General features: G+C 58.3%; 1 protein-coding gene across 2 annotated transcripts; it reads right to left on the bottom strand.

Moving 5' to 3' along the window:
- Positions 1-130: 130 nt before the first annotated feature.
- PA2G4 (proliferation-associated 2G4) lies at positions 131-12,103 on the bottom strand. 2 transcript variants are annotated; one of them, XM_069879474.1, is made up of 14 exons: positions 11,971-12,103; positions 8,750-8,878; positions 7,855-7,960; positions 7,610-7,679; positions 6,568-6,660; positions 5,060-5,123; positions 4,841-4,919; positions 3,827-3,905; positions 3,177-3,310; positions 2,599-2,693; positions 1,980-2,107; positions 1,549-1,602; positions 1,357-1,442; positions 131-1,236 (listed from the first exon to the last, which is right to left on the bottom strand). In XM_069879474.1, exons 1-13 carry the CDS (start codon positions 12,056-12,058, stop codon positions 1,377-1,379), a joined length of 1,185 nt encoding a protein of 394 aa, XP_069735575.1. In that variant the 5' UTR covers positions 12,059-12,103; the 3' UTR covers positions 131-1,236; positions 1,357-1,376. The 2 variants fall into 2 exon arrangements, with proteins under 2 accessions (XP_069735575.1, XP_069735574.1); XM_069879473.1 differs by having other exon boundaries at positions 131-1,442.
- Positions 12,104-13,520: the final 1,417 nt, after the last annotated feature.

The raw sequence follows: 13,520 nt of genomic DNA on the forward strand, positions 1-13,520 counted from the left end.
CATCCACGTCCTCCCACATCGATCCCCCTCCGGAGCTGGGTCCCCGCTGTCCATCCCGCTCCAGAGCCAGAGGAGTTCGGGGAAACAGAAGCAGAGAAAGAGGGAAGAATTCAGGAAGAAAACCCTCAACATCGTTCATTCTCTTTTATTGACTTTGGTACCAGATTCGCAGATGTGGAATTTGGGGTGGAAAACCCGGATCTGGGCAAGGAAGCCCGGTGCCTGTGGAGCCGCCCAGGAGCGCTTCTCGAGAGGAGAGAGTTTTTCCCAAATTCAGCTACAGCAGGGGAACAACCGGAGAGCCGGGCGGCCGGCGTCAGCAAAGAAAAACCCTCACCCTCCGACAGTGAGTTCCACCGTCTTTATCCTTTTTTTTTTTTTCTCGTTATTTTTCTAGCTTTTTTTTTTAAATTTTTTTTGTTAAAAAAAAGACAGACTAGAAAAGAGCAAAAACCCAGCCCTGGTCAGGCAGCTCCCGTGGTGCTTCCCTCGGACAGGAGACCTTTCCGAGAGCCACCAACAACGTTGGAGACTGGAATGTAGGCACGGGCCCCGGGAAAGGATGAATCCTCCGGGACAGCAAGGAATTAAAAAGCGCTGCCGGGCGGTGGCAGCTCATCCCGCTGCGGAGCCGGCGTCGAATGGGGATCACCAGCCGCTTCCCAGCAAGGCAAGAGTCGATTTAAAAAGGAGCTCGCCACAGCAGCGTGTTAAAAATAGAGCGTTTATAGGTAAATCCCGCAGAGACCGAGCCGTGACAGTCGCAGGGGGCACAGAATTTGGTTTGTTTTCCCCAATTATAAACGTACAATCTAGAGGTTAAAAGGAAAGAGTGAGAAATCCTCTGCCCAAGGTAATGGAGAGCGGGAGGAGCCGAGGGTGCCGCAAGGCAGATCCGCACGTTCCGCATCCCTAAACACCGGGCGCTTGCTTGGGCGGAATCAGCTGTTGGGTTTGGGGTTTGTTTATTTTTTTTTTTCCTCCAAGAAAATCTGTAAAAGGGAGAAATTGGAAACAAAGGGGAGGAGGAGGAGGCAGCGAGCCGGTAGGTCCGTGCGCTCCCTCCTCTCTCCCCGCTCGCCTCCTCAACAAGCACAAGGTTAGAAAGAGCGGATCTAGACCGGCTTTCACTCCCGATTTTATTTGTCTGCTTTTCTTTTGGAAGGAGCCTGAGGTGGCTGAGAGGATCCTCCCTCCTTGGCAAAGTCGAGAGAAGCTGGCGCTGGGGCGTCCGGACTAGTTGTGGTTTGGTCATAAGAGACAAAACGGTGCCTGATTATTTCGTTTTTGTTTTTTTTTTTTTTTTTTTTTTGGGAGGGGGGGGAAAGGGGCGAGTGTGTGTGAGTTGGGCGCTACCCGGCGGGAGCAGGAGCCGCTCAGTCACCAGCCTCGTTCTCCTCCGCCGTCTCTCCCGTGGTGGCGTTCTCCGCGTTCCTGGAGGCCTGCGGAAAAACAAAGCCACGCGAGGTGAGCCGGGTGCTCCTCAAGGCGCTGCCAAGTGGAAGCGGTAACGCAGCACCGATCCCCACAAAAACGAAGCCAATTTACCTTCTTTTTCTTCTTTTTCTGGGTTTTCCGGCTGGCAGAGCTCTGTAGAAGGGCCTGGAGGCAGGAAGGAAACAGAAGCAGTGAGAAAGACGACTTCTTTGGCTGATAGCAGATGAAGGGAAATGCCTTCAAAGCGGAACGAGCCCTGGAGCCAGCGGAGGAGAGGCAGGAATTCCAAGCGGGCACAGGGAATGCCAAAGCCGAGGCCTCAGAGCCACCTGCCAGACCCCTCAGCTCCTCCCCGAAAGGGCTGGATGCCATTCCCAAGCACCGGAGCTCGTGCTCGATGCAGGAACTGGGACCCAGCAGGGTCAGAAGCTCCTTTTTCCTTCGTGAGCTCTCCCCTCAGCGCCTTCCAGGTCTGACTTCCCTCAGGATGCAGACACGGGTGCCCCACACGATGCTGCGTTCGTAACTGTCTCGAAACCCACCTTCAGCTCTCCGTCCTGCACCTCAAACTCCGACTTGTAGAGCTCGGGCTCGAAGGGGCCGCTGGTTATCCGCATCGGACCGTTGGGCATTAAAAGCACCGTGAATTTGAACTGTGCGACAAACTCCCCTGCGAGACAGAAACGGGCGTCACTGCCCAGACGTCCAACCCACCCGCTGGCCAGGAAGACGCTTCCCAACCGACGTGGTGATTCCTGTGCCATTTCCACACCGTCGCTGCTAAAAACGGCTCTGCAAGAACTTCCTAAGCCCAGTCTGGCCAGGACAACGCAATTCCCTCACTCCTAAGTCTGTTCCGTGAGCGCCCCAGCCTTCAATCCCTCCTCCTGCCCAGGAAATGATGGTTGGACTCGATGATCTGGTGGGTCTTTTTCAACCTGGTGATTCTATGATTCTATAAAATCACGAAAGAATCCATCTCCTCGCTGGATCGGTTCCAGAACAAGACCCAGAGGCCAGCGAGGGTAAATCTCAAGGCCCTTAAAGTGGATCCCTGGTGTTTCCAAAGCGACAGTCGGCACCGGGCTCTCCGGAAGCAACCGACAGCTGTCGGCACGCACCTGTCCGCGCAGCTCTCAGCCCTCCTAGGCCAGCACTCACCTTCCTTCTCGTAAAGGACGTTGAAAGGCTGGAGCAGCTCGTGTTTGGCGCACTCCACCACCCCCATCCGGGCCTTCTTCTCATCCTCAAACGCCCTGCGGAGCAGACAGAGCCGCACCTGAGCTCAGGCCTGTTCCCACGTGCCAGATTCCAACCTGGGGTCAGGCTGGAGACGTTGTTGTGCTGTGTTCCTTGTGCTCCAGTGGCATCACAGGCAGGGACGAAGCACAGGGGGCAAGTGCCAGGGAACGAGTGGATTTAGGGATGAACAGAGCCTGTTTCCTTAGTCTTAGTTCCCTCGGTCTTAGTTTCTTTAGAGGACTGCGTCACAAACGCAGGAGCAGCCTCATCGTTTCACCCTGATGCCGCTCCCACTCCTCTCTGGTTTATTTTAAACACAATTCCCAGCTCCCCACCTGCCACGCGAGGCACAGGAGATGCTCAAAGCCTGGTATTCCAGCTTAAGCCTGTGACATCCTTCCTCCACCCACTCCAAGGCTCCAACACAGCAAACCTCATCCCGAGGCAGCCTCGTCTCCCAGGACAGAGGAGAGGAGGCCAGGAGCGAGAGCGAATACCTGAGAGTAAATGGCATCGTGTCGAAGCGCCTCTCCACCTCGCTGAAAAAGGCACGGGAGGTTTTCATCTTCAAGCCGTACTGTTTGGAGGGGTCCCTTTTGTAAATCGTAGTTCTCTGTCCTGCATCCTTTGCCTGAAATCACAACCAAAGGTGAGCAGCCACGACAGCAGCGCAGTCCCTCTCCTCAGCCTTGGGAGACCACGCGCGGGGCGTTCCCATCATGGAATCTTTGAGGCTGGAAAAGCCCTCTAAGCTCATTCAGTCCAACACCACCACGTCAACTAGATCACGGCCTTAAGCGCCCCGTCTACATGTTTTTGAAGCCTTCCAGGGATGGGAACTCCCCACCGCTGCCCTGGGAAGCCTCTGCCTGCGCTTCACCACTCTGACACTAAAGAAATTGTTCCTAATATCCAATCTAAACCTCCCCAGGCACAACTTGAGGTGGTTTCCTCTTGTCCTGTCGCTTGGGAGCGGATGGAAACACCATCGGACAGCGTAAAAGTGCACCCTGACTTTTTGGATGGAAGGAGCTTCACTCAACAAGAGGCAGAGACACCCAGGGCAGCAGCGTTCCCTGCCCAGGGATGGACGTGGCCGTCGGTACCACCTGCAGCTGCTCCTGTTCTCATCAAACACCACACTCACCTTTCCCTCTCCACTGCTGACGAGAACATCAACAGCGTAAACTTCGTGGACCTCAAATTCTGCTTTTTCGTGGTCCTTCCTGGATAAAAAAAAAAATGTTTGGTGAGTCCAAGAACGGTAAAGGGAAAAGCTCCTACACAGCCACGACACCTCGAACAGGGCCAGAACGGGCTCAGCAAGAGGGCCGAGGGGCAGGAAGCATCGCAGGCCCTGACCAGAGGAGCAAAAGCTGCAGGGAAGAGGCAAAAGTTGCAAATTAACGTGCCAAGAGCGGAGCAATCGCTGACAGGCTGGCAAAGCGATGCCCAGGCAGCACTCCTGCCTGTGACAAGGACCTCAGGAGGGTTTCTGGACATCCTGCAGCAGCTCCCTGAGCTCGTGGTCCCATCCTAGGCACCCAGGAGCCCAGCACACAGCTCCACCTGGGATGCGACAGGCCAAGGGGTGGATTTAAAGCCACTAAGCTCTAAATATTCAGCACGAGACCCAGCCCTGAGGGATCCTGAAGGGAGAGGAGCCGCTGGAACAGAACGACACATCCAGCCTATTAGTTTAAAACCATCCTGAGGTGCTCCTGACAACGATCAGCAGCCAGTGGGCTCCTGGCAGCTTCTGCGAGGTCTTGGCACGGTTCCGGGTTAACTGGCACCCGCCGCTGCCGCTCCCAGCACTTGGTGTTGTGCTGGCAGCCTCCGGCAGCGCCTCCGAGGAATTGGACAGGCACCAGGAACACCCGCAGGTGCCAGGAGCAGCCTCAGGGCAGCCACTCTCAGCCTTTCTTTCTCAGACCCACCCTAAACACCAAGCCACGTGTCGCATTCCCACAGAACAGACAAGATACGTGGGTAACGAGCCAGGAGTTCGCTGCGCTGGGTCAGGCTTTGAGGAGCGGGATGGATCCCAGTGGAATTAAACACACCCCCTCCAATCCCACGACACCACAAAGAGGAAAAGAAGCATCGTTCTGGACCCACTCACGCCCTCCCGAGCGCTGCTGGAAGCGGGGATGCTCACTTTTGCTGGTCTGTTGGGTTCTGGATGATGGTTTTCTCGCCATCGATCACATGCTGCTTCAGCTGGTGCGACAGCATCCCTGCCGCGAGAAGAGATTCCATTGAGAAGAGATTTCATGAACACCTCTGAGTGCAAACCAGCAACACCGTGATCTGCATTATCAATGCTCCAGGCCTCAGGATTCCACGTGTGAGCAAACCTCCGCTGCTCCGTCCTTACCTTCGATGGGCGTGCAGTGAAACGAGTGGGCTATTTTGTTCCACGCGTCTGTCACTTGTGTGTTCTGGGTGAAGAGCACAGGAAAACACATTCAGGAGGTACAATTCAAGCCACCAGAGTGATAATTTTTAACTCAAGAGAATCCTGGAACGCTTTGGGGCAGAAGGGACCTTAAAGCCCACCCAGTCCCACCCCTGCCATGGGCGGGGACACCTCCCACTGGATCAGGGGCTCCAAGCCCCATCCAACCTGGCCTTGAACCCCTCCAGGGATGGGGCAGCCACCCCTGCTCTGGGCAACCTGAGCCAGGGCCTCCCCACCCTCACAGGAAAACATTTCTCCCTAAGATCTCATCTCAATCTCCCCTCTTGCAGCTCAAAAACTGTTTCCCTTCGTCCTTTCCCACACTCCCTGATCAAGAGCCCCTCCTCCCCAGCTTTCCTGCAGGCTCCACTGTTCCAGCTCATAGAATCACAGAATCACCAGGTTAGAAAAGACCCACCGGATCATCGAGTCCAACCATTCCCACCAAAAACTAAACCATGTCCCTCAGCACCTCATCCACCCGTCCCTTAAACCCCTCCAGGGAAGGGGACTCAACCCCCTCCCTGGGCAGCCTCGGACAGGGACCAATGACCCCTTCCGTGAAATATTTTTTTCTGATGTCCAGCCTGACCCTCCCCTGGTGGACCTTGAGGCCATTCCCTCTCGTCCTGTCCCCTGTCCCTTGGGAGAAGAGCCCAGCTCCCTCCTCTCCACAACCTCCTCTCAGGGAGTTGCAGAGAGCAATGAGGTCTCCCCTCAGCCTCCTCTTCTCCAGGCTGAACCCCCCCAGCTCTCTCAGCCGCCCCTCACAAGGCCTGTTCTCCAGCCCCCTCGTTGCTGTGCCGAACAGGCAGCTTTTCTAACCTTTTCTGAGCTCTCACACCTCAGGAAAAAGGAGAAACGTTGCCAGGCTCCCATTTTTAACCCCATATCAACAAAATCAAATGGTGACATGAGGTCAGCTCAGCCTCCCGTGCTGCAGGCGGTGCCTTTTGAACAGCCAGCCCTCTCTAGGGGACGACGGCAGAGCTGGGAGTTGGGAGTGACACGAGCGCATTTGGAACAGCAACTTGGTGACAAAGGAGATCGCCCACAGCTGCTGAGACGCCAAGGAGGGTGCGGGTGGGTGGCTGAAGGGAGCTCTGTTTGCTGGAGCTGCCTTTAAGGCTGGGACTGGTGAGCGGGAGCTCCCGGGCTTCCCCACGAAGCCGCTGCCACTCAAACGAGAGCCCGGATCCCGCGGGGAAGCTGGAGCTGGGACAGAAGCGGCACTGCCACCCACCCCGGCAGCCGCTCAGCTGTCTGAGAGCAGCTGCTTCCACGTTCCCCGCATCCCTGGGCCATTCTTCCCAGGCAAGGTCACCAGATTTGGTTTCTGCGCAGGACGTGGCGCACGGGCAGCGTTTGCGCTTGGACTCCTCGCCCCGTGCTTGAGATTCCTTCTCCCCCCATCAGCCACTAACCTGGTTTCCGGGCTTTACCAAGCGCAGCGCAGCTTCGGCACAGAGATGAGCTGCCTTGATGACATCGGCTTTACGGCCTGACACAGGGTTTTCCTGGGAGAACAGGACAAGAAAGGCTTTTTAAGGTGCGCTCCCTTCCTTTACCAGCAAGAACACCATTCTGAGGGCCTGGAGGTGGAGATTCTCCATCCAACCAGACCCGAGAGAAGAGGGAAATCTGTCCCAGAGGCAGAAAGGCCTCTGGATTCAGTTGGATCTCAGCCTCTTGTCCAGGAAGAGAGCAGGTGAGCGTCAGCCATGACCAAATCGGAGCTCTCAGAGACCCAGCACATGCGTATTGAAGGTTGAAAACAGAATGAGACGCTGGTGTAGCCAGAAAAGTAGACTGGAAAGACTTCGATACGCTTGAGAATGTGATTTTTTTGTGTTTTCTCCCCACCAAGTTGTTTAGATGCAGCCCCTGGGGGAGAACCAAGACCTCCACTGCCTTTGTCCCAAGGCTACAGTCAAAAATCTGTTACGGGACAGTTTTATGAGCACTGAGCGCAGCTTCACGGCGCTGCCACAACCACCACGTGCTGGGAACACGGACACTGGGATGCACAGGTAGAAATTAGGAGCAGGGATTGGGGTCACCTCGGGCCTGCAGGGGCGCAGGCAGCGGCTCGCAGCAGCGCGGCGCTCGCTCCCCGTGCCTAGGCCAGCAAAAGGGGCAGCCAAACCAGTCTGCCCAGTCCAGCCCAGCCACTCCGCATGCAGACAGCTCCCTGGAGCCCCACTCGCGTGAGGTTTGTCCCAAATTAGTTGGAACCCTGCAGAATTGTGTGTTGAAATAGCAAAGCCTTCGCTTCCAAGAGCAACTTTGAGGGAAGGGATGGTTTCCATCATCACTGCTGCGGCTCCGGGCCTGCGACGCCTTTGTGGAACGAAGCAGACTCCGCGGCGCTGCCGCCTTTGGAGCCAGAGGCATCCAAATACCGGCTTTTCCATCCCTCCCTCGGACCACACGGAAAGGAGCGGCGGCAGCTGGTGACAAACCCACCTTTGAGGCGTCTATGACAAAACTGTGTGCTACATTCGCTATGAAGCCGTCGACGTGGACTCCCAGGTCGCTGCAATACAAAGAGTTTAATTATGGGGGGACACCTCAGCTCAGGAAACTTCTGGAAGCAGATTTTAGGCGCCTCACTTGGCTATTAGGAGCCTTTAATTAGCCCCGCCGAGGTGTCTGACGCACCGGGCAGGAGCTCAGGTGCCAGGAGCAAAGAGCACAACCCAGACACTTACATTTTGACGAGGTCTCCGTCTTTGAGGATGTAATCCTGGTCACTCTTCAACGGGGAGAAGTGACAGACGCAGTTATTTACCGATATACTCGTCGGGAAGGCGATACCTGTAAAGGGGTAAAAAAACATTCCATGAAATCCTGGCACAGGCAGCAGTCCTGCCAGCAGGGATCCTCTCTCAGGATTCCGGTTTCCAAGAACCCCGTTCCACAAGTCTCCAGCCACGCAGAAGGCGGCGCGTGGGCTGCTCCCGCACCGACCCTCCTTTTGAAAAGACAGCGGCCTAAGATCTGCACCCAAGGTGGTGGGACACCTGCCAAAGGGATCGTAGAATAGAATCACAGAATCCTGGAATGGTTTGGGTCAGAATGGACCTCAAAGCCCAGCCAGTTCCAATCAGGGCCACCTCCCACTGGATCAGGGGCTCCGAGCCCCATCCAACCTCACCTTGAACACCTCCAGGGATGGGGCAGCCACCATTTCTCTGGGCCAGGGCCTCCTCACCCTCACAGGAAAGCTTTTCTTCCCAAGATTTCATCTCAATCTCCCCTCTTTCAGCTCAAAACCGTTTCCTGTGTCTTATCCCTGCCCTCCCTGATCCTGGGCTTCCAGTCCGGGGAGCTCGGAGGACACACTGAAGCGCCACAAAGCCCCTCTGGACAGGGTTAACTGCACCACAGGTCTTTCTGCAGGGAGGACATCGAAACACACTGGACAACAACGTAGATGCCTGGGTGGATGGAAACGGGACGCTGAGGCTCAGCACCGACGCTCACCAGCTGGAGGAGTTGGGTTAAAATCAGCTTGCTGGGAGCAGCAAACCAATTCCGGCACTAATTCTGTGCTCCTTCCCATTCCTAGAAGCCAGCCGACGGGACCAAACACCACGGCCTCACCTTTTTTCATTTCCTTCTCCTTCTTGAAGATCTTGCCGGTCTCCTCCATGATCATGGCGTCCCCCTTCTCGCAGAGGCAGAGGACCGAGGCACCCGAGTTCGCTGCTTCCACCACTGCCCGCAGGACCCCTGGATGCAAACACAGACACGGAGCTGTTGGAGCACATTAACACCACCTTAAATCGAACACCAACCCCATCCCACAGCACCGCAGCGGCAGGAGCTGTTTGTTTCCCAGAGGGAACAAGAGCCTGGACTCGGCTCTTCACCGAAAGCACCATGGATGGGTGGAAAACCCACTTCATTTTTGGGTTTGGGGAGTTTTTCACAGGGAACGTGAGCGAACGTGAGTGAGCGAACGTGAGTCGGCGCAGGCAAAGCGCGGCCTGCACAGACCGGGGTCCGTCCAGCCGAGCAGGAACTCTGCGCTCCCGCATTCCTTCTAGAGAAGTCAGAGCTCCAGAAACAGGTTTGGAAATGACTGGGGAGCCGGGACGCTCTCACATCAAAGGAGCGAGGCTGCTGCTGCTGCTGCGAGACCGGAGGGAAAGGCTTTGCCGGGCACAGGAGCCGGCAGCGGCGCAGGACCAGTTCCGGAGTCCCTTACTCTGCAGAAACGCCTTCCAGGGGAACCCACGCGCTCCGGGCTGGCCGTGCCGGTGGCTGCTTGCCACCAGGAACGCCCCACGCCCTGCGCTGCAGGTCAGAGGAAGCTTTGCTGCCTGCTCCCAGCCCTGCCCGCACCCACTGCTGGGCACGTTCCAGAGTCTCAGCAGCACCGGGTCGCGCTGCAGGCCTCCTGCTTTACGGGATAAAGCGGCAAAAGGAGCTGGAAAGCTGCAGTCACACATCCACAACCGCTTTGTGATGGTGTTACGGGAGCAAGAGCTGCTGGAAGAGCCCCACCTCGACACCTTGTGGGAGTTGAGGTGTCCAGCTCTCACCAGCGGCTCCCAAAGCTGCTGCCTCCCCTTTCTTCCGCCTCTCTCTGAGGCTCTGGAGCGAGTCCAGAGAAGAGCAACAAAGCTGGGGAAGGGGCCGAGAGGGCTGGGGGTGTTTAGGCTGGAGAAGAGGAGGCTGAGGGGAGACCTCATTGCTCTCTGCAACTCCCTGAGAGGAGGTTGTGGAGAGGAGGGAGCTGGGCTCTTCTCCCAAGGGCCAGGGGACAGGACGAGAGGGAATGGCCTCAAGCTCCACCAGGGGAGGGTCAGGATGGACATTAGGAAAAGATTTTTCACGGAAAGGGTCACTGGGCAGTGGCAGAGGCTGCCCAGGGAGGGGGTTGAGTCCCCTTCCCTGGAGGGGTTTAAGGGCCGGGTGGACGAGGCGCTGAGGGCCATGGGTTAGTGATTGATGGGAATGGTTGGACTCGATGATCCAGTGGATCTTTTCCAACCTGGATGTTCTATGATTCTATGATTCTCCAGCTGGGACGCTTCCCAGGGAGCCCCAAAGCTCAGCCAGGCCCATTTTTGGATCCAGGAAGCCCCCATGATTTATCTGAGCACACTGTTTTGTACAAGAAGCTGCTCTGCGAGGTGCCTACACCAGGCAGGAATCTCTGTAAGTGACGGCGCGCGCTCCAGGTGCGGCAGCAATAAATATTTCAGGAGTGCCGAGGGAGATGTTTACGAGCAGCCAGGTTTTCCTCATTTCTATGACACCAAGTGAAAACCCAAAGCCATTCACTTGTGATGACAAATTAGATCTCAACCGCCCCCATCACCTTTCCCCTGGGCCACAAGTCCTGGAGAGCTGGGGATATTTTTAAGCACGGACAAAGCGCTGATAAGGACCCGCTCGGGGCTGGTTACGAGCAAGAGGCGAGGAAACATTTAAACAAACAGCAGAGATAACCAGCAAGCCGAGCGAGAGCTTGGATGAACCTAAAGAGCAGCCAGTGGGGCAGCACTGCCCGGGGAACACCTGAGACCAGAGAAGAGCAACAAAGCTGGGGAAGGGGCTGGAGAAGAAGAGGAGCGGCTGAGAGAGCTGGGGGTGTTTAGGCTGGAGAAGAGGAGGCTGAGGGGAGACCTCATTGCTCTCTGCAACTCCCTGAGAGGAGGTTGTGGAGAGGAGGGAGCTGGGCTCTTCTCCCAAGGGACACGATGAGAGGGAATGGCCTCAAGCTCCATAAGGAGAGGTTCAGGCTGAACTTCAGGAAAAAGATTTTCATGGAAAGGGTGATTGGTCCCTGTCCGAGGCTGCCCAGGGAGGGGGTTGAGTCCCCTTCCCTGGAGGGGTTTAAGGGCCGGGTGGACGAGGTGCTGAGGGACATGGGTTAGTGATTGATGGGAATGGTTGGACTCGATGATCCGGTGGGTCTCTTCCAACCTGCTGATTCTATGATTCTATGACTGCACCCGAGAGCTTCTTTAGGGAAGTAAAAGTACTTTAGGACATTAAAGGTCCCTTGTCCTGACAAGAACACGGGACAGCTTGACTTTTTGCCACATTCCCGTAGCGTTCGCTGGTGCCAAACCCGCTCTGGGGGCAGAAAGGCTGCGCCAGAGCTGCCTTGCCCGGTGGGAAGGCAGGCGGCTCCTCCTCGCAGCTAAACCGGAGCGGGAGCGCGTGGCTTCTCCTTCAAACAGGTTTCTGCAGCGGAAAAGACTCGCAACTGCTCGCATCCAGCCGGCCCGGTGGGGAGAGGAGCCGAGGATCAACCTTCCCGGAGGGAAAGGGCTCGGCTGTGGCGCTCAGGATCCACCAGAAGCGTCCGAGGCAGCCAGGAATCGCGCTGGGAGCCGCCGGGAAGCCCTCCCGGTCCCGGTGCCGGTGATTCTTGCAGCGGCTCCCGCCCTCCTCACGGGGCAGCGACCCCCGGAGCGGCGCGGAAACGAGGAAAGCGCGTGAAAACAACAGCCAAACCGAACCAACCCCCGTGAACGGGGAAGAAGAGGGTTGGGGGGCGGGGGGGGGAAGCCACGCGTGTCCCTGCCCCTTGCGGGAACAAAGCAGCTCCCGGTGAAGGGAGGGGGGGGGCGGCGGGGAGAGGGAAACCGGAGGCCCTGCCCCCCCCCCCCACCTCCTCCGGTGCACGTGGGGCGCGGAGGCCACGTGCGGGGCCTGGGGGCACCGGGAGCCCCTCCAGCCTTACCGGGAAGGGGGAGTGGGGGGGGGTTGAGGCCTAGGCCCCGCCGCCCGCCCCCTACACCGGCGCCCCCCCCGTCCCCCCTCCCCACCGCCTCCCGCCGCTCCCCCCCGCGGCCCACACTCACGGTTGGCGATGTCCCCCCCCATCTTGTACTTGGTGACCACCAGGTCCTCGGCGATGGTGAGCTCGGCCGCCTCCTCCTCGCCCGACATGGTGGGAGCCCCCGCCGCCCTCAGACCACCCCCCCCCACCCCGGGCCGCGCGAGCCGAGCGCGAGCAGGGACAGGAGCGCGGGCTCCGCGCGGGGCACGCTGGGAAGGCGAGGCCCCGCCCACCTCCCTCACCCCCTCCGCCGGGGACTACAACTCCCGGCAGACCCCGCGGCGCCGCCTAACGCAGCGCGACTGGGAGGCGCGGCGAGGACTACAACTCCCAGCGGGCTTTGCGGCTCTCGCGAGAGGGGAAACAGCGGAAGTGGAGCGCGGGGAGCGATGGGAAATGTAGTCTTAGGGAAGGGGGCAGCTCTGTTTTGGAGTGGGGGGAGCGTGGACCCGACCCTGGCCCCCAGCCCATTTCCCTGGCCCCATCGCAGCCCCCTGCCCCCCCCCATCCCGTATTCAATGTGTATCCCTCGTGTCGCCCCTTCCCCTCCATATACTCCCCCCCAAATACGCTCTCTCCTCCCCCCTAGACTCCCCACATCCCCCCCCCCAAAAAAAAAAAAATCAGCACCACAACTTCTGATTAAATGATTTAAATTCTCTTTTCATTCAGCATTTTCAAAACCGCCCCAAGCAGATGGGGAGCGGGTGATGCCCTGAGCTGGGGGGGGGGGCAGCCTCCCCCCAAAAAACTTGGGGAAAACATCCCAGAAAAGGGATTCTCCGGAGCCCTCGCTGGGGATGGGGGGGGGCTGCACAGATGGGCACCATGCCCCCCTCCACTGAGTGGGGGGGCACCCCTTGGAGTGCTCGGGGTGGGGGGTGTCACCCCCAAACCTTCAGTCTAGTTCCAGCAAGGAAAGGGGAAACCTGAAAATGAGTTTGGGGGGGGGTCCCCAAATCCCCATCCAAGTCCAACTGCCCAAGGCAGCCCCAGCCCGGGACCCCCAGCTTCATCAGGAACCCCCTCCCTGAGACCCCAACCCCAAGAGGGGCTCCCAGCCCCAAGAGGGGCCCCCACCCTGAGACCCCCCAGCCCCAAGAGGGACCCCCACCCTGAGACCTCCAGCCCCAAGAGGGGCCCCCAGCTTCATCAGGGCCCCCCAGCCCCAAGAGGGGCCCCCAGCTTCATCGGGGACCCCCAACCTGGGACCCCCAGGCCCAAGAGGGACCTCCAGCTTCATCAGGGACCCCCAACCTGGGACCCCCAGCCCCAAGAGGGACCCTCAGCCCCAAGAGGGCCCCCACCCTGGGACGGACCCAGCGTCCCTGCCTGCTGGGAGCACCCTAAGCTGAGGGGAGCAGTGGGAAGGGAGGGGGTACAGGGCTCAGAGCCCCACTAACTCCCCTCAGGGGTCCGGGACTGCCCCCCACCCCAAAAAAAAAGGCTTTGGAAAGGGTGGGAGAAGTGGGTGCCCCCCCAACCTGCCCCCCCAGCTTTGGCTCCTGGCCCTGGCGAGGTGGGGGGGGAAAGATCCTTCATATCCAGCACCAACAATCCTATGGGGGGTCT

The sequence above is a fragment of the Phaenicophaeus curvirostris genome, chromosome 38 (assembly GCF_032191515.1).
Source record: "Phaenicophaeus curvirostris isolate KB17595 chromosome 38, BPBGC_Pcur_1.0, whole genome shotgun sequence".
In the NCBI taxonomy this organism is placed as follows: Eukaryota; Metazoa; Chordata; class Aves; order Cuculiformes; family Cuculidae; genus Phaenicophaeus; species Phaenicophaeus curvirostris.